Source organism: Berghia stephanieae, chromosome 13 (assembly GCF_034508935.2).
Source record: "Berghia stephanieae isolate SIO BIC M18660-M18661 chromosome 13, UCSD_Bste_1.3, whole genome shotgun sequence".
NCBI lineage: Eukaryota > Metazoa > Mollusca > Gastropoda > Nudibranchia > Aeolidiidae > Berghia > Berghia stephanieae.
Genome location: NC_088372.1, coordinates 30,996,816 through 31,018,163, shown reverse-complemented (window position 1 = coordinate 31,018,163; position 21,348 = coordinate 30,996,816). Strand labels below are relative to the sequence as shown.

Genomic DNA, 21,348 nt, shown 5'->3' with positions numbered 1-21,348 from the left:
TCTCAAATTGTTTGCACTTTGTCCACATGATTAGAAGCCTTATAATGCTACCTTATACCTGCTACAACTACCAATTCTTGTCTCAAACAATCACTCCTTGCTCCATTCTGCCAACCATTGAGTTGAATAAATGATAGAGGTGTGAGGCATGATGACGTGGAAGAATGGGTGACAAATTAATATCAACACTTATGAATCATGAACAAACAAAAAGACCCGGTAATATCAACATTAACTTACCAGAATGATAAATAGAATGAAAATCTAATAAAATCACATATTATCTGTGTAGCCCTTGTAGAGACTTTAATTAAAACATCTCTTGCTATGCTTTAGTATAGCATTGAATTCTAGGGTTGAGGAAGATGGTGCACAATATAAATAAGGAAAAGAATAGGTTTGGTTGGTGCTTTCAAGCATTTCTGGGTTACACCCAAGAACCAGGTATAGTCGACTCTGCTTAATTGCACACCCTCAGGAGTTGAGGTTAGTCTCTCGATTAAGCGGGGTGTGCGATGAAGTGGAGAAGCAAAACTGTTCTGTTCTGTTCTGTTTTGTTCCCATACGAAGCCTTTCCATTTTCACTCTTTCGTTAGGAGAAGCTAAAAATAGCATCTAATTATTCTAAGCACCAGCTTTCATGTGCCATTCATGTAGGACCTTCACTTCTGAGTTTTCTACAGGCTTGGGATCGTCACGTTCTAGGCATTACCTTGATGAGAATGTTTGTTTTTTATTTATCTATTTATTTGGGTTATTTGTTTTAAAAATTTTCTTCATTTCTTTTTTTTTTTTTTAATCTTTTCTTTTTCATGTTTTATCGACAACAAAATGTGACATTATTGTTTGTTAGCACAGTAATCGCAAGCGGTTTATAAACCTTTGTCTCAAATCTCGCCAATGTAGATCATCTGTCAAGCGTTCTTCTTGGATGAAGTGGCTTAGTTTGTCCACCATGTCAAGTTTTTCTGTGTTTGTCAAGGGTGGTGTTTTACATTCCGATGACTCATCTTCATTATCTAGGTCCAGTGGTTACTGAAATGTCAGTTCACTGCTGATGGATATTTTGTTGTGCATTGTTACAAATACAAAATGACCGAATGCTTTGGCCGAAAAGTTGTGTGGAATGGGAACAGCATCTTTGATTTCATATGGCTGTTGGTTGCCACTCCTATCAAGGTGCAGCAATGAAGCGGAGATGGTATGCGATTTTATAGGAAAAAAATTCAGTTTTTCGGGAATGTGTAGCGTATAAGCGGAGCGTGCGATTAACCGATGTGCAATTAAGTGGAGTGAACTGTATTGTCATTCCAAGGCAAAGATCTAAAAAATCATGAATGAGCAGAAGAGAAGAATAATTAATTGAAAAACTTTTAAAAAGAAGAAAAGAAACTTAAAAAAAAAAAATTCATTTGTATAATAGGAGATCAAAGACTATAATATTTGAGCAAACATATCAACCATTACAATATCAAGGCTTCTAAAATATGAACTGCCGCTCATTTATTTATTTTTTTTTTATCATCCTTCATGATTTAAAATGCCAAATCAACAACACTTTATAATTTTGCACAATATTGATGATACAAAAACCCTAACATTTATTACTTGAGATTTATTATTTCTGGACTACCGACAAGGCTGTTAAAGCATAAGCATGTCAACTTTAGATTATTTTCATTGTGTTGATTTTAATCAATCCATAATTTTTCTTCAAAATAAAAATAAAGCCACGCATAATGGAAGAAAAGTCTTGTGAACACATTGTGAATTGAAATTTTAAAAGTGGTTTAAAAAAGGTATTTGTGTGTGTGTGTGTGTGTGTGTGTGTGTGTGTGTGTGTGTGTGTGTGTGTGTGTGTGTGTGTGCGTGTAAGTGTGAACTACCATCATGCAGCATCACGTTTGTTTGTTTGTTGCTTTAGGTCTCTTCCAACACAATTGAGGTTATATGAGAGACCGCTGAAACAAAAAAACAAGCAATCTAACAAAAATAGTACAAATGTAAATCAAAATCATAACCTAAAGATATCATAAGCTAAATTATAAATAACCAAGAACAAACAGGCAGAAGATTTACAGAAAAAAAAATATCCCCTGTCAAAAATACAATCACAAACCAAAGAAGCAGGATAGGCTTGTAAAGAGAAGAAGAAACGACATCACTATCGGATCGTACACCCATGCGAACATCATAGGTATATGATTCAAGGGTGATGCTCCCATCCAACCACCCACCAGCATCACGTTGCTACTATCACAAATTAACATAACAACGACATAACAAAATATTATATATACTCTGACTCTTGTCTTTATCAGATCCAGCACAACAGAAAAAGAAAAAAACATGAACGGAGCACAGCCCAGGTGAATAAATAAAATGCTGTATGTAAATGAAGTACTTTAAAAAATAATGATGAATAAATATGTGTATTGAATCAACATAAAAAAAAAAATAATTTAAATATGAACCAACAACGCCACACACAAAAAAAATGTAAGAAAAATTGTATTAGTTTCTATCAAAATAGCTCACAATATTGGTTATAGGAATTTTGGTAGTATGGCAGATGAGGTTTGTTTTGTTTTGAATTTGAAGGCACTTTAAAGGTCATTTAAGCGCCAGAAAAAGTAAGACTACAGATTTAGATAAAAGAAAAAACGTGTAGATGATAGAAGAAATAATAATATAACTGTGTAACAAAGCCTATTAATTTTGAAAAAAAGGGAGAATTGAAATAGACGAAATGTACCTCTGCTACACCTAGTCAAGACAGAAATCATCGCCTTACAGATAGCACAGAACCCCAACTCAAATTATTACAAAGAATCAATGAACTTCTTATAAAAACAAAAAAAAACAAAAAAACAAAAGGGGATGATTTACAAAGAATAATTTTTTTAAAAAAGATTTCATTGACTGAACCCTTTCACTACACTAAAGAATCCCATCGAGATCCAGGGCAAAAGCAAGTAGCGTCATGACAGGTTTAAAACAAAGGAATGAAAAATGAAAGAAGAAGAAGAAAAAGATGAGGGACCAAAATTTGACAATCATTCAAGAAACTAATACAATTCTTATCTTTCGTGGCATTTATCTATCTGACTAAATATGAGGGTCATTAAAAAAAAAAAATTAAAGAACACAAAATGAGACATGCTTTACCTTCAAATAATAATGTTTTAAAAATATAAAAAAATCAAAGCAAAATAAACCTTGGTTGAGTCATGTCACACAAAATGTTACAAAATGGTACCTCAAACAAGTACCTAATTCAAACATTTCACCAAAACACTTTTTCAATTTTATACATAAAGCGAGACATATGAATATGTTAATTATCATTTTTGATATATCTTTATATATATTTAAATAAACAAAAACAATATAATGGAACAAATCATCATATCAAATGCATGATAATCTAAATGATGAAAGAGATGGGGGGGGGGGGGGGGGGGGATCAGGTTATTATGAATAACAACTGTTGTAACATACTTCAAAATCACAGAATCATAGAAACAAACAAACCATGAAGGTTGATTAACATCTAAAAATTATCCCCCAAAAAATGATCTGAAGAGTTCAATGACAAAACAATTCTGTTGTTTTTAGAAATTTTTAAGGATGCTTTTATGAATATTTCAGTACTGTATAAAAGTAGGAATGGTTAGGATGGTCGTCGAAAGATTAATGAGTTTGACTAAGCTTAAAAGGACCCAAGAAATAGGTAGAAGGAAGGGATTCGTTAAAATAAGAGAAAAATTTGTCCATAAAGTCGTTGCAGTTGATGTTATATTACAATCTAACATGGTTTTGTTGGGGTTTTTTTTCTGGTTTATTTTGTCTTTTGCCAACCAGAAGATGTCAAATCTTACAATATTATATCTAAAAAGTAACACATGTGTCTTATGTGTTGATGAAAACAAGGTGAGAATTTGAAATAAATGTGTGTATGCTCTATCACTATCAACCTGACATTCTGACATAACTCTATAAGAGTGAAAAGGCTATCCAAATTCTCAGAAACGGACAAAGACATTTTGTCATAAATGAATTGAAGTTAATTTCTCTCTGTGAATATTGATGAACGTGATGAGGATGAGGATGATGATAATAATAATGAAGATAATGACGATGGTGGTGGTGAGGATAATAATGATGATGCTGGTGATTGTGAAGATGATGGCATAGGTCCTCAATAACATTTCCATCATGCATGGAAAGATAGATAGATAGATAAAAAGATAGATAGATAGATAGATAGATAGATAGATAGATAGATAGATAGATAGATAGATAGATAGATAGATAGATAGATAGATAGATAGATAGATAGAGATAGATAAAAAGATAGATAGATAGATAGATAGATAGATAGATAGATAGATAGATAGATAGATAGATAGATAGATAGATAGATAGATAGATAGATAGATAGATAGATAGATAGATAGATAGATAGATAAGTAGGTAGGTAGGTAGATAGATAGATAGATAGATAGATAGATAGATAGATAGATAGATAGATAGATAGATAGATAGATAGATAGATAGATAGATAGATAGATAGATAGATAAAGTAAGTAGATAGATAGATAAAGTAAGTAGGTAGATAGATAGGTAAATAGGTCAGTAGATAGATATATAAAGGTAGATAAATAAAAGGTTAACATGAAACCCCTGAAACCTCCGGGAATTATTATACAACCACAGTTGACGTTTTCAGAATTGAGACTTTTGTTTGCCTTTGAACATCTACAACAAAAAAGCTAATTGTCTTAATAAAAACATTATTTGCATTAAGTGTAACATTTCGGTAGTATAACACATCAAAACATTCCTATTTGTTTCTCTGCTGACACGTGCATTGCAAATTGAGTGAGAAGTCTGAAGCAGTTTCAGGTTTTCTGATTTTTCACAAGTTTTGGTTCACATGAATCGAATGATATTAAAAGTAACAAATTCTGGTCAAAACTTTCTTTTTTTTAAAAAATGTTTTGTTAGTGTTTTCACAAAATCATTTCAATATATTATTCACATTTTTCAGTTACTTGTAAACAATGAAAGCATCCACTTTCATGTCTATGGAGGCTCAGTCCTACAAAACTGACTCATTTTTTCATTGCATTATGAGACGATTCGATCTTTATTCTGATTAAATGTTTAATGTTGGCAGCTCTGTAAATAGAGGGATAAATTTTAATTGAATTATAAATGTTAAAAAAAAAAAAAAAAAAAGACGAACTCAACTCAGTCAGTCTTTATCAATCATCAGTCACTCTTGTCTGTCTCCGTAAGAGATGAATGAATTGTGCATATAACAATATCTTACCGTAACATCCGCCCACTTTTTCATCCACTTGCATATTGATGAATGAATTCAGTGAAAATATAGTTTTCAGTTTTTAAAACAATCCACAGAGCCCTCTATATTGATCTATTATTCATTGTTGAAACCATGATGCAGTTTTCCATAACAAATCCATATTCTGAGATGACGAGGAATTCACAGAAATCCATTTTTTATTTTTTAAAATACATCCACACTAGACTTGGATCTTATCCGTACATTTACTGACCAACGAATATACGATTAATCATCAAAATTATCTGTGGATAACCGGATAATCATCGAATAATCTAGTAATGGTTGGAAGCATAGACTGCTAATTGGGATAGGATAATAATAACAATACGAGTGAAAGTTGGGGGAATGCCAACTTGAAATTTTTCAAAGTAATTCACACCTATGGAAATGCGAACTAATAATAAATGGTTATAACATTTTTTAACCTAATTTTTCTTTTTCAAAATACTACAATTGGCAGCTGTAAGCAACACGATAACCCTTTGATGACTCCACCACAACGACATCAGTGTCGCCAACACCATGTAGGTCATCTGTGGATCCGTTATTCAAGGATTCATTCATGATGATTATTCGTTGCATGAATAAAAATGATTATCACTTGAACTGGTCTGTTTTAGTTTTATCCGTTGAGCACCACACATACACACACAAACACATACATTTATGCGTGCATGCACACATATGCGCACACACACATACACTCAACTAAATTTAAACAGAAACTTCCAAGTATCCTTAATTCTTTCACTGTTATTGTTGTTGTTGATGTTACTGCCTACTGCAGTTGCTGCTGTTGTTATTTTTGCTATAATTGTCGTTGTTAAGACATTATGTCCTTCACAAATCGATGTTCTAAGAGATCAACAGCTGTGGGCCTTTCAGAGGGAGCTCGTTGAAATGTGTGAATTAAAAAGTCTTTGACAAAAGAACTGAGACCTGAGGGCAACTCGTACTTTGGGTGTTTGCAGGTGGCTATCTGAAACATGGCAGCAAATGGTTCGTATTCTGGAAATGGAGGCCTTTTAGTGAGGAATTCTACTACAGTACAGCCAACACTCCTGTTGAGAGAGGGGGAAAGAATCATCAGAATTGTGTTTAAACCATTGCTTATGCACACCATAATAAAGTAACACCACAATGGCATCAACAAACCTGACATTGGAAACAAAATTTTAAAAATCTGTAGTATTACCCAAAATATTTGTATAAAATTTTCACCTTTAAATCTGTGAATTGTCACTTTAAAATGATTTAGAATTGATGCAGTGCTATCCACCTTGGTCAGAGTCACAATATTTTATGATCACAAATATTTCAACTATAATTTTGTTTTAAAACTCAGAATCTGGAGGCTTGAAAAAATCCAATTTTGACCAAATTAAAATTATGAAAAAAGACAACAGCTTTGTCTCTGTCAAAAAATATAAATTTATTATCGTCTAACAGGCGTCACGCCTTGTCTTACATCTTTAAGCATTGCTGTTGGCTAGGCTGTTGTACAGCGCTTTGAACACGGTTAGTGGATATTGTTCTTTACAAATGCTCTATTTTAAAAATGATTAATATAAATTTTGCTGCTCGAAGCTCGAATAAAATAAATAACAATGTTATATTAAATGTAAGCTTCAATTTAATATACGAAAACATAAAATGGACGTTTCCGGGTTCCCCTTGATCAACAAAACATGGATGAAGCACTACAGACGAATGAGATAATGTGGTAGTGGCATTGTTAAGATGAATAAACAAAAACTACCACATTATCTCATTCGTCTGTAGTGTTTCATCCATCCTTTTTTGTTGATAAAGGGGAAATCGAAACGTCCATTTAATCTGTTTTCGTGTGTTAAATTGAAGCTTACATTAAATTTCACATTGTTATAAATTATTAATATTATTCCAATAAATGCCATACCAATCCAGATACTGTAACCTCCCGGCCTCTCAAAACGAAAAGGGAGAGAAAGATGCCAATAATAAAATAAATGAAGGGCATTTCCCCGTTAAAACTGTCCCATCATTCCCTTGTCACCTACCAGACGTCAGCCTTGCGTCCATAACCTTCCCCGTTGATAACTTCGGGTGCCATCCAGTTGGGAGTACCTGATGCTGTTTTGATTCCCGAGGCATTTGTCATCGACTGAAGACGCTTGGCAGCCCCAAAGTCGGCAAGCTTCACATTGCCAACTGTGTCACGCAGCACATTACCAGCTGGGGGTGAGAGAGTGAAAACAATGAAACAATGGAGAATATATAGATTTTTTCTAAAATATCCAGAAAAAAGTAAGTGTGTGTGTGTGTGTGTGTGTATATATATATATATATAATAAAATTATTATATAAAAAAAAAAAAAAATACTAAATTACTTTAAACGAAAGAAGCTAAACCGAAAAATACCTTAAACCGCAAAGAATTAATAAATTGTACTAGTTTCTTCATTATCTTTGTCCTAATTCTTACGATGAACCGAAATACTTCTAAGAAGGACTTTCTTTAAACCGAAACAACTTGAGAGCACCTTCCCCTTTTCTCTCTCTATTTTTCTTCAAAAATTCGGGAAGGTGGCCCCACATAATAATGCCCGGTGATATTAAAACAAAGAGTGTAAGTATAAGATGAGGTTGAGGGGTGGGGGGTAGGCAAACACTTCAATCACTGCACTTGGGTTTGGCCAGCACCACGATCGCAGACTGGAAAAGGAAGACAACGGGTGACTGGCAGGCGAAAAATGAGGAAAGAGGGGGAGTTGGGGTGTAGAATCACGCAAGCGAGATGTTCTCGCTCGTGTGTTGATGCTTTGGAACTGACTGGATTTTCAACACGACAATAAGGAGGGGGGTGGTAGACAACTTACCTTTGACATGCCATTTCATTTCCACTTTGATTGAATGTGTGTGTGAGAGGAAGGGGGGGGGGGGGGGGGGGGTTCTATGTAATTAGGCCTTTGAACCTAATGGCTTTTCAACAAAAGAGAGATGTGTAGTAAACAACTTAGCATTGACACGCCTTTTCATTTCCATTTCACTTCACCTCTGAGTAGCTGCACATCATTCATTATCAATTATCACACAAGAACTTTCGATCTTATTTTAGCTTTACATTTTACTAAAAGATGTCTGAAAGAAAGCACTGTGCTTACACATTGGAGTTTAAAATCAAAATACTATGTGAAGTCGATGAAAAAAAAGTTGATCAAGACGGAGATATGTAAAAAACACGGCATCCTGAACTCAACTCTTTCAACAATTTTGAATTGAAAACGAAAACCCCCAAAAATATTTTTAAAACACAAAAAAAAAAAAATAAATAAATAAAATAATAATAATTTTTAAAAAATGTAATGGTTACGAAGACAGCATTTATTCAACAACTACATTTAAGGGGAAACCCATGATACGATTAAATGAGCAAATTTCTTAAATAGTTATTACACTTGAAAAACATCGCAAAACGGGAACTTGCTTTAAACCAAAATGTCTTTAAACCGAAATGGTTTAGAAGGTCCCCAAAATTTCGGTTTAAAGTAATTCTACTGTATATATATATATATAAATATACTGTGTCAATCTGGTTTTGTATTGGAATGAACAAGGTATGGAAAATTGAGTTTAAAATCAACATAATCAAATTCAGAAATTTAAGGAGAAAAATAAATTTCTCCTCAATGACACCATTTTCTTAACTCAAATTTTATAAGTTAAATTACAGAAATGTACCATAAGCATCAGTCATCCTTCACCACATAATACCAATAGAGTGTATGCATGTGTGTGTGTGTGTGTGTGTGTGTGTGTGTGTGTGTGTGTGTGTGTGTGTGTCTCTCTCTCTCTCTCTCTCTCTCTCTCTCTCTCTCTCTCTCTCTCTCTCTCTCTCTCTCTCTCTCCCCCCTCCCCCCTCCCTACCAAAAACAATCCTATCACCCTTACCTTTAATGTCCCTATGTACAATGACATTATCATGAAGGAAAGCCAGGCCTTGTAAAACCTGCCTGGTGTATTTACGGGCCACATTCTCTGTCAGGGCGCCAAAGTGTTTCATGTGATCTAGCACAGAACCCTACAATGAGATTTGAAATAAAAATCTTATGAATGTTACATGGTAGTGGTGATGGTGGCGATGGTGATACTGCTGCTGCTGCTACAATGATAATGATGATATTGATGATAATGATGACGATGGCAATGAGGATGATGATGATGACCTTGGTTGAATACAGTTCAACCCCAAGAATATACAGTTCTCTTTTTTTTTTTTTTAAGGCAAAGACCACTCTTCAACCAACAAAGATTATGTCTATAAACATTGGGTATAACTAGCTCATGAAAATAATTTATTTTGACCCGTTACAGGAGCGTTCCATTTGCATAGGACCATTATGTCGTCTCTATATTTTAAAAAAATCTCCTGTAAAGTTGGGTTTACCCGAGTTGAGCTGTTTACAACAGCATGATATACATGACAAGGATAATAAAATCCTTTTAACTATTCAGTGAGCAATGCCACCCATAACCAGTCCCATGAGATTAGAACCTCCAAGGGACATACACGAAAGGTGGGGTGTCCAAAACAGACATGGAGGCCGCTCACTGTCAGAAGAACTGAAAACGGCAGGCCTCACCTGGGAGGCTACCAAGAAGATAGCCAAGGACAGAAAAAGATGGCAGACGCTCATAGAGGCCCAATGTTCCTCAAGGAGCGAAGAGGATTAAGTCAAATCAGTAAATCATTCAATGGGTAGACGTTCTAACGAGTGAAAAGTATACTAATCCAGACATGCACTCAGGTCTTTGTTATTGTTTTTTGCCATCCGCATTTATGAGTAATGCTCACTGAACTGTATTAACCTGGCTACAAACGTTCATGGATACACACAGTTTTGTGTGTTGGTCTGTTATACTTCCGGATGGCAATGTTATGAGCTTCTTATTCTTAGCCAAGCGTATACTATCTATAGATAGAATGAAGTTGATGTCACTCAGGTCTTTGTTATTGCTTTTTGCCATCCGTATTTATGAGTAAATCTCAATAAACTGTATATACCAGACTACATAATTTTAAGGACTTTCAAGTGTTGGGGTATCTTATTTAATCTCAATAAGTGTAAATGGTTAATTTTCAAGTTAACCATAGCAAACTATATTTATCTATCTCCTATATCTTGTGCAGCTATGTGGTCTTGTACTATGACACTCGCTTTTGGATCGGAAAGTCCTGGATTCGAGCCTCGCTAGGCACATAGTTGAGTCTTTGGAAAAGGTTCTTTACTCACATTTTCACCATACTCAGGTGTAAAATGAGTACCTGGCCGTCAACAGCATTGTCTCTATCGAAAAACATTTGTAATATCGACTAACAGGCGTCACGGGGTCTTGTGCTACATGTTACGTGTTCTTGCTGGTCAGGGACCCTTTAGCTGAACTTTCTAAATATTACGAATTTTTAAATATTGAAGTTGGCAGGTCTGTACGGACCCATAATTAGCCACCTTGTATTTGTGTTCACTATCTCCTGTACTCATAATTACTACTTATTAACTTGTTAGCTTACAAATGGAACTCTCTTTTGTCAGAGATCAATTTTGATGTTACTTTTACTTTTGCAATAAAAACATCCTGTTCTATCTAAAGATGAAAACAACAAGACGTCTGTGTTAATTGTATAATATTAAATCACTTTATTTTACTATTTCCCACATGCCATCCATTCTTTAATTATGGCAACTTTAACACCTTGTAGCCAGTCATGGGACTGACTAAACCATTTGTAATGACCAGACTCACCCCTGGCAAATACTCCATAAAGATGGACAGTATTTTATTGTCATGGTGACATCCGTAGTACTGTACAATGCGGTCATGGCGAAGGAGACGGAGAAGCTGAACCTCATTCTCTAAGGCACGAACCTCCTGTAGGGGGAGTGAAAAGGATTGGAATTGTAGGAATAAACAGTCACAAACCAAGTCCTCCATACAAATGCGAATTCTTTAGTACACACACAAAGTTTTACAACCTAAACCTTCACATACAAACACAATATTAATCATAGAAGATGGTCACTTTTCTACCAAACATTCACAAATACGACAAATGCGAATTCTTTAATACACACACAGAATGTTTACAACCTACACCTTCACATATAAACACAATATTCAGCATTAGAAGATGGTCACTTTTCTATTGTTTCACTCGACATGCAGAAAAATTGTAATAGTTTTTTGTATTTTTTAAAACATTTTTTTTTTAAGTTAGAGAGGGACAGGGGGATGGTGGGGTGGGGAGATCACATTTACGACAAAGCTTTTCTCTCTGTTGAAAATTCCTGACTGCCACATTCTAGTTTTCTATAGAGCAACTATGAAGAAAAAAACAAACAGCTGAGGAAATCTTTTCTTAACTCACTGAATCATCTTTATGACTCAGCGGTACGGTCTTTGCTCCGTACCCAGAAGGTACCGAGTTCGATCACACACCCCATCCCCAACCCCCCTCCTATGCGCTGTGTGGCCTTGAGCAAGTCGCCTCGCCCTAGCTCAATTTGCAGCTGATGCCTGGATTATTCCAGTCTTCCCTTGGAATAGACCCTAGAGAAAATTTTCCCCTATGGGATGAAGGGAATGTTATTATTAATTTATTATTTTTATTACTGAACAAGCCACATACAAAGTTCTTCTAAACATCCCTGACCGTCTTGGTCCAGCTGGCTCAGCTCACGTCGAACTCTTTCAATATCGATTCCCCAAGAGAACAGTGAAGGAGGATAATTTTTTTTTTTTTTTCTTGCTTCAAACCAATCTTAAAGTTAGCTCAAACTACTGAGGCATGGATCACAGACGAAGAAGACAAAACGACAGTTACAATTTACCTTAGAGACTTCCGAGTTGATAGATTGAAGATAGACTTGCTTGACGGCCAGCTCGATGGATGAGTCTGAGTCACAACACAAATACACTTCGCCAAACGCACCGCTGCCTAATAGTCTCCCCTTCTTCCAATGGGTTGGAGGCCGTGGAGCTAAAGAAACGATCATTTTAAAAAGGTAAAGAAAACAATATTAATCGAATGTGGTTCTGTTAAATGCTCACTAGTTCTAGCTCGGAAAATAACAAATATTGTACCCAACACACACCCAGACCTTTTCTACAAGAATCTCTATTTCATCAGAATTATTACACTTTTGGCTGTTTTGTTGTTGTTGTTGTTGTTGGCTGAGGAAGGATTTTGAACCTGAAACATTCTGAGTAAAGTAATGTATCATTTTTTGAAATTGTCATATTCTTTTTTATTCAATACACCCATCATAAAATTTTCCCCAACATCCAACAAATTATGAGTAGCAGCATTGAACATTGGTAGGAGGAAAACATGCATTTAAACAATATATCAAGATCATAAGGCTTGTCGTTTAATACACAGTGAATGAAGCTCACAGATCACACAAAACAATAGGCCACAACGCTAAGATACCAGTCACTTGTGTGGGCGTGTGTGTGTGGGGGGGGGGAGTATTTGTAATTTTGTTCACCAATAAACAATTCAGTCAATTGTTCAAAACAATATCAAAGATCTGCTACCATCAGAGAAATTAAGATGTCATATTAACCACTTTGGTGAGAAAGATTCGCCTTACTTTGTACCAAAACAAAAAACAAAACAAAAAATAAAAAAATAAAAAACCCCTGCAAAAATCCAAATGCAAATGTCGTGAAACTGCATTTCGTCTATGGAGTGGCAATTGGCAAAACATTAAAACTTGTTTGCCAGAGAAGTTTTCTACATTCAGATTGATTCGGCAAATCGTATAATGAAACTTTATATTTCTGAACTATAAAATATCTTTGTCATCAGTTAGTTAGGGGAGCTAATTCTAAGTAAGATTCAAGATGTCCCCTTTTTCCTTTCGGATATTTTTCAATTCATTTTCTTTCTTTTTTAATATCTCCCTTTCCACAAAAATCATCTCTTGCAACGTGTTCCATGTAGGTATCTGGTCCCCCTTTTATCCTAAATATGGTGATGAGTATGAAGATATTTATTGACTGAGCAAATGAGGAAAAATCTATTGTGAGAAATCATAAACACACACATAGATGAAAGTAAAATATTTACTGAAAGGAAATTTACAAACAATGAAGTGACTCAACAACACTTGGAACCTCAAACTAATGAAAATATTAAAACATTACTTATTTATTTATTTACTTATCTATTTCTAAAAATTAATATATTTGTTAGTAAAATCAAAGCATATTTATATTCATTAGAAGCAGGTTTTAAAATTCAGCAAAACTAATATTTTGGAAAACACAATAAACAAGTAACTTAAAAAAAAAAAAGTAAATTAAATATTAATAAAAATAAAAACAATGATTTTCCAAAATAATTTTTTGATAAGTTTTCAGTCTTTTCTATTTGGATGAAAAATCGAATAAATCATTTCTATTCCAGTCACACACAATACTTTATCATGTATGGAAGTAGTTTTTTATTTTTTGTTTTTGTTTTTTTTTTATTGCATTTTTTAATTGCATACGATTCGTCTAAAAATATTTTTCAACAATTGCATCTGATGGAATGAGCATTAAGGCATTTTATAATCTGAGAGATACTATCATGAGTAGAGAGTACATGAAAGTAAAAGATAGGTCGTAGTAATGAAACAAATGATGAAGACTTAAGGCCACGTCATTTCATGCCAATTGTTTTTTTTTTCTTTGAAATCTGAAAATTTCCAACCCAATAAAAACTGTCATAACTGACATTCACATTGTTAGTTTCTTCTTTATAATTATTATTCTCATCCTTATCATCACCATCATCACCATCATCATCATCATCATCATCGCCATCATTATCGTCTCATCATCTATACCACACCAATTAATACCATCCCTTTACTTAATCATTTCTCTGAAATAAAAAAACAAATACATCCAAACCAAATACAGCACTGATTAAAAAAAAAAAAAAAACCCAAAAAACCCCCAAAAAGACCGTTCATTTTGTAGTTTTAAAAACTTGAAATCGTTGAAAGATGTAGACTATTCTAAAAATATTTCACTCGGACATAATATATACATCAAATGTGTTGGACAAAATACACACATCAAATGTGTAACATCTAAAATTGATGCAAATCATTATCTACACACATCCTCGTACTTTTAAACAATACATAGAGGAGAATGAACTAACTAAAAAAAAAAAATGTTATGGACAAGACAATGCTCATTTTCTATTTTTTTTTTTTTTTCAAACTGTTTTGTTTTGGGTTTTCTATTAAAAACGTATTTGTAGTAAATCTCTTGAAATCGAGTGACATGTAATTATTTGCAGGTCTGATAACCCAAGCTGTTTTGGGCTCATTGTTGTGATGTAAATACTCTAAAATCAACGCAAAATATTGACCATCACAACAATCACAAATCAAGTCCATATCAGACATTTATGTGCACATAATATATATTTAAACACAAATTATTTTGCAAAGTGTTGTTTTAAAGTGCACAAGAAGCTATGAGTAAACATTATTTACATATCAAATGTCACTAGAAATCATTATTGTCTCTTTTTTTTAACTATCAAAAGAAACAATGGCACAGTAACAAGTCTTTATCAATTATTGACAGAAGAGCCAGACATCAATAGGATTGGCACTTAGTGCCTTCTGCAATTATAAATTGCTGCGATTGACAAAAATAAAATAACAGGAAAAAAAAAAAACCATTACAACACAAGCTTTTTCATAGCATAGTTCATCTACCAAATGTACTCAAAAAGTTTAACAACGAGTCCCCCCACTCAAACAACATGGAATATTTAGAACCAGACATGAAGCCTGAATGGAGCTATAACAATTTTTTCTACAACATAAAGGGAAAAAAAAAACATATCTACGGATGTAAGTATATTACTACACTGATCAACTAAATCACAAACTGAGTTCTGCGCAAACTGTTTTTGTTTAGTTTTGTCTTGTTTTGTTTAATCCTCTCTTCATGGGTTTAACTTTGACCATATAAATATCACATATAACATGCAAAGGGCCTTTGGCATAGTTTCATAAATATGTGATCTAAATCTATTAGTAATGCAAAACAAAAGGTATTTAAAATATAAATAAACTATTCATGTGGGGAGTAAAGAATAGAAGTGTTTAAAGCAGTGCCAGAAAATATGACATAATATGAGAAAAGAATTTTCTAAGGAATAACCCCATGACAGATTTTCAGATTCAACTTGTGTTTTGTTTTGTCTCCTGCTTTTAAATTCAAGGGGGTCCCGATAGCTCAGTAGGTAGAGCACTCGCTTCAAGCGCAAAGGGATTGAGATCGATCCCGAGGATTGTTTTTTCGGATCCCCCTGTCTACCCAGCAGTGAATGGGTAGCTGTCTGATAGATTTGGCAGAAAGTACTTTGCGATAGACTAGCATCCTGTCCAAAGGATAGCAAGCAATTGCTATTGTCCGTTTCACGCTATAGAAACCGGGATAAACTCCGGCTCCATGGGCCGAATGGCTCTGAAGGACAACTTCATTTAAATTCAAATTATTTTTAGGTCAAAAATAAGCTGTTGGAAAAATAAGTTGTTGATAGGATTTAAGTCGATGTGTGCTTATTTTCAGGACTGATACAGCAGATGTTATGGGGCCCATCGTTGTAATGGAAATACTCTCGAAACAATGCAAAAAAAAAACAAACATTGTCAACAGTGTTAAAACACACCACAATTGCATTCGGATATCAGACCTGCAAATAAGTGAACGTGTACTTAAATTTAAGTAATTCACAGAGAGAAATTGACTAATCTCAAAACAAAGCAAAAATCCCCAAAAAAATCTTAATAAGAAGATATACAATCGAAACAAGGAAACAAAGAGGTGCACTATCATTAACTATAACACTATATAGAGGTTCGATACTGTGTGCTCATAGTGATTTGCATCAACTGACTCCCACAACAGAAGGCTGCCTCTATTCTCACCCCCCCAGCCGATTGGATTACCGAAAAAAACGTTGCCGGCTTTTTGCGATTTGGATTTGATTGATTTATTTTTTTTTAATTGTGCAACTTGTGACAAGAAACTTAACAAATTACTGCATTACAACCTTTGGATTAAACATACAACAATTGTGGACTACTTTTTATACTATTATAAAGACTAGCATCCCGGGGGTGAGAATAGTCACTTCGCAACAGAAAGCTTTAACAACTGACCTGTTGTTGCTATTATCAATCAGCATCAGAGGCAAAAGGGGAGAAAAATGAATAAAGGAGAGTGAGAGACAGAGAGAGAGATTATAAAATGATAATCTGATATTATTGGCATGCATGAAAAGTTCTGTGGCAATAGAGATTGTCTTATGGGTAAAAGCTGGAGAAAGGACAAATTAATTCCTTTAAACAAACCAAAACTGAGCAAAAAAAGGAAGGAAGAAATATTTTAAAACCTCGACAAATTTGATGAGGGCGATTGATGACTGATGATGATGATGATGATGATGGTGATGATGATGATGGTGGTGGTAGTGATGATGATGATGACGATGATGATGATATGAGTAAAACCAAAAAAACAAAACAAAACCCAATAAATATTCAAATATAATTATATAATCAAGCAATCGTCCACTCATCAATTGCTTAAACAGGAATTTTAATCAAAACCTGGAACAAACAACATAACTCGCCATCTCTATGGAGAGAGCGGCAGTAGCCATTACATAGTTAACTCACTCAACCCTAACACCGACCATATCCATAGTTTACACGAGGTTAATTTTACCCCATGACTAATTATTACATTTTTATGAGACAAATTATAGGCGTAGTATCAAAGCTAAATTTTTTTTAAAGTTTTTTGCATGTTGATGATAGTTGGATAAAACTATCTGTGTTCATGCTCATTTTTAATACATTTTTTCCAATTTTGAAAAGTAGCAAAAATCTCTCGGATTGAGTGAGTTAAGCCAGAGTTACACTACTGTTATCAAGTAAAAATTGAACACATTTTTAAAGTGATACCAGACTTCCGAACATTTGATTTGTTCTGTCTCAGGAATCAATGGTGTGCAGTTATAACTAGATAAGTACAGAGCAGCTAACCCATAGCAAGTCAATAAGAATTAGGCCATTTTAATCTGTTAAACTGCAATATATTCTAGAAAGAAGGGTAGTTAATAATTTGGCCAGTAAATTTTGTCCTTTAAATATCGATCAATTTAAATGACCCTCGTCTTGGCAAAAGGGTATTAAAAAATTTGGTCAGAAAACTCGTCCTTCAAATATCCATCAATTTAAATGACCCTCGTCTTGGCAAAAAAAACTATCAAGCCTGGGACCTCGCGAAACAAATTTCGTCTCCTCGGGCAAAGGTTAAGCAAACAAAAATACAGCAAAGTCTGTGCTATAAAAACCAGGGTTGCCAATTCAGGAGGCAAAAATTTACTGAACTTTTACGCAAACAAATTGACCAAGACTCCTTTCTGAGTGCTGAACTCCTACAAAAAGACATGATGTACTTACACTTATCTGTTTAGCAGGTGATTGGAAAATATACTGAAGGTTTATAACATACTGAATTCCGTAAATATACGGAAAATTGGCAACCTTGAAAAACCTCTGCATTTTCCAAGCATTGATTATTTTCTAAAGGTTAACATTACAATCTACACTTACATCTATGGAAAAGAGGTCCTCCTGTGAAGGAGACTCGGCTCCCCGGAGAGTCCCAGTCGGGTTCTGTAGGGAGCCCGCTACTGGATGAGCTCCTTGAGGTGGAATCCAGCGTCCCCTCTGAGCTGTGAGACATCAATGAACGAAGCGACGTCGCTTCAGGGGCCTCGGGTCGTCGGAAGGTGGATCGGGGGAAGGTTTGATGACCTGACGATGTGATATGAAATAGGAGATTAATTAATCAGTTATTTTAGAATATTTATTTAGTTAATTGGTAACGAATGGTCTTAGTACATGCATCAATGTTTACTCATGGAAACCACAGTCGACTGTGGTATTATACATAACAGATATCTGGTGTTTATTAATGCTTGTGATAACCTCATAAGTCATAAAGATGATTAAAAAGATGATGAGGATGATGATGATGATGATGATGATAATGATAATGATGATGATGATGATGATGATGATGATGATGATGATGATGATGATGATGATTATGGTTAAGGGTGGCAATAATCATCACTAAATAAAATATTACTGAAAACCTACCATTATTTTTCCCTTCTATACAGGCCTCATGTTGAACTGCGTCATACCCTCTAGGGAAAGTACCAAAATGTTTACGGTCTGAAAGATCAATAAAGGAGAAGAAAAAACATTTAAACAGACACTTAGTAGAGGAATTCTTACTGGGAAATAGTGGCATTTAGAAGAGGGGGTGATTTTGTTTGTACATTCAGACATATTGTTAGGATATGGTTAGGGGGGGGGGGGGGGGGGGGGGGGGAGAGGAGGAGAGAGAGAGAGAGAGAGAGAGAGAGAGAGAGAGAGAGAGAGAGAGAGAGAAAGAAAGAGAGAGAGAGAGAGGGGGGGGGGGGGGGGAGAGGGGGGGGACTTAAGAAAAACAAAGAAAAAAATAAAAACCAAACAAATTTTAAAGTTATTCCTCAGATATAAATGTAAATCTAAACTTCCATTTTCTTTGGACATGCACATTAGCAGAAAGAACTTTTCCTGACTGAATCAGTCAATGTCTATGAAGAGGAGGCAAAAGAAATCTACTTACTGCTGCCTTCTCTGGCTAAAACTTCATCCTTGGACGTTTCAGACAAAACACTCCGCCGAGAATCTCTTCGTCGACTGTATGTGTCATTGCTGCTGTAAGATGAAAGGCACAGGAAATGTTTATGATGACACACTTAAAAATAAGTACTTTTAAAAATTCAACATTTTACTTGTTAAATTATCTACATTAGAGTAAAATGCATCTACGTATTCAAAGATGTCTATTAGGCTTAAAACAAATCAGGTTTACTTTTTATAAATCAAATAATCAAATTATAATCTAGTTTTGTTTTTGTTTGTTTTTAAGGGTTTTACGGTGCTTGCAACTCATTAAGGTCATATCAGCGCCAGTAAAAAGGAAGAAAATGGGATAGTAAAAAGTTCCAGAATTACAATTAAAGCACCCAAAAAAAGGTAAGACAAAGGGGAATTGTTTCAAATAGAAAACAGATGTAGATTCCAAGAGCACACCATCAAAGTACTTAGTTTGAGATCACCTAAATGTCTCATCCAGACACAAGCACAGGTCCCCACTAAGAAGAATACACTCAAATGTTTACAAATCATACATAATACGTAAAAAAAAACATTATACAGTACATAACAGAGAGATGATTTACAACGAAAAAAATATCATCTCCCAAAACTATAACTATACATTCGATTGTTTTCCTCCCAGCCAAGGAACTCCAGCTAGGGTCAGGACAAAACTAAGTAATCTCATTCCAAGACAACGACAGGAAACAATTGGAAAAAGGGTATGAGAGGATAGAAGACACAGCATGTACCTCCCTGCCCACTATGGGAGGTCAGGATCTAGAAAATTATTTGTGTTTTATTACTCTTTAAAAAAAGAAAAAAAAAAAAAAAAAAGGAAAGAAAGGAGAGAAAAAGAAACCAAAAAAAAACATCATTCTAACCAATAGACAAGCTAGAAATGTATATCTTGTCATCAGAGGCACAGACAAATAATCAAATTATAATCTAGAAAATTATTTGTGTTTTATTACTCTTTAAAAAAAATAAATTAACACAAAGAGACAAAGAAACAAAAAAAAAACCCATCTTTCTAATCAATAGACGAGCTAGAAATGTATATCTTGTCATCAGAGGCACAGACAAGTATTTTGTTTTCATTTCCGATTCTAACTTGTTATTTACTGCTGGTCAAACAGTTCTGACAGTCAAGACTAGTGAGCATTTTTAACTCTCTCTTTACCAATCATTTTCAGGGTTTGTACCGATACGACATACAATTTGAATTTTTTAAAATCAGATTTTAAAAGCAATAACTACATACTATACATAATTATCTTGAGCAAAACAAGCTTGGCAAAACAACATTGAGTTCTAATAAATATAACAAATTTTGTGATTTATGAAACAAATCGTAACAAGAAAAATGTTTGTGTTCTAATAAATATAACAAATTTTGTGATTTATGAAACAAATCTTAACAAGAAAAATGTTTGTGTTCTAATAAATATAACAAATTTTGTGATTTATGAAACAAATCTTAACAAGAAAAATGTTTGTGTTCTAATAAATATAACAAATTTTGTGATTTATGAAACAAATCTTAACAAGAAAAATGTTTGTGTTCTAATAAATATAACAAATTTTGAAATTTATGAAACAAATCTTAACAAGAAAAATGTTATTTGTATTGTAACAAATGTGACGATCTCCCAGAGGTGGAATTACATAAGTTACATTTAACTGAATCAAATACAATCAATGCGCATTGAAGGCTGGGGAAAAAAAAAGATGTTGAGATTGTGTGAGCAGAGCCTTTGGTAATTTGTAACTTACTGTCCACTGATGTAACTACTGTCCACTGACTGCCGGTCAAGGGATGAGACAGAATCGGATAAGGAGCCATCCCGATGGTGATGGTAATAGTCCTGGGAGGAAGAAATTGTGTTGAAGACAGAAATGAGATGAAATGAAACGAAATGATAATAAATAGTCACATTTGAAACCCCTCATTTAGTGATGGTAATAGTCCTGGGAGGAAGAAATTGTGTTGAAGACAGAAATGAGATGAAATGAAACGAAATGATAATAAATAGTCACATTTGAAACCCCTCATTTAGTGATGGTAATAGTCCTGGGAGGAAGAAATTGTGTTGGAGACAGAAATGAGATGAAATGAAAAGAAATGATAATAAATAGACACATTTGAAACCCCTCACTTAGTGATGGTAATAGTCCTGGGAGGAA

At 34.3% G+C, this 21,348-nt stretch overlaps 1 protein-coding gene across 4 annotated transcripts in view; it reads right to left on the bottom strand.

Moving 5' to 3' along the window:
- Positions 1 to 5,803: 5,803 nt before the first annotated feature.
- LOC144958831 (mitogen-activated protein kinase kinase kinase 3-like) overlaps positions 5,804 to 21,348 on the bottom strand; it is a 67,764-nt gene continuing 52,219 nt past the window's right edge. For 2 of the 4 annotated variants that reach the window (XM_078891053.1, XM_078891054.1), the window contains exons 8-16: positions 20,938 to 21,029; positions 19,127 to 19,218; positions 18,610 to 18,687; positions 18,058 to 18,261; positions 12,244 to 12,392; positions 11,159 to 11,284; positions 9,305 to 9,434; positions 7,414 to 7,588; positions 5,804 to 6,435 (exon numbers count right to left, since the gene is read on the bottom strand). In XM_078891053.1, the coding sequence (XP_078747179.1) occupies positions 6,198 to 6,435; positions 7,414 to 7,588; positions 9,305 to 9,434; positions 11,159 to 11,284; positions 12,244 to 12,392; positions 18,058 to 18,261; positions 18,610 to 18,687; positions 19,127 to 19,218; positions 20,938 to 21,029 (1,284 nt within the window). In that variant the 3' untranslated portion in view covers positions 5,804 to 6,197. The remainder of the gene's footprint in view (positions 6,436 to 7,413; positions 7,589 to 9,304; positions 9,435 to 11,158; positions 11,285 to 12,243; positions 12,393 to 18,057; positions 18,262 to 18,609; positions 18,688 to 19,126; positions 19,219 to 20,937; positions 21,030 to 21,348) is intronic. The other 2 variants (XM_078891055.1, XM_078891056.1) reach the window with 1 other exon arrangement.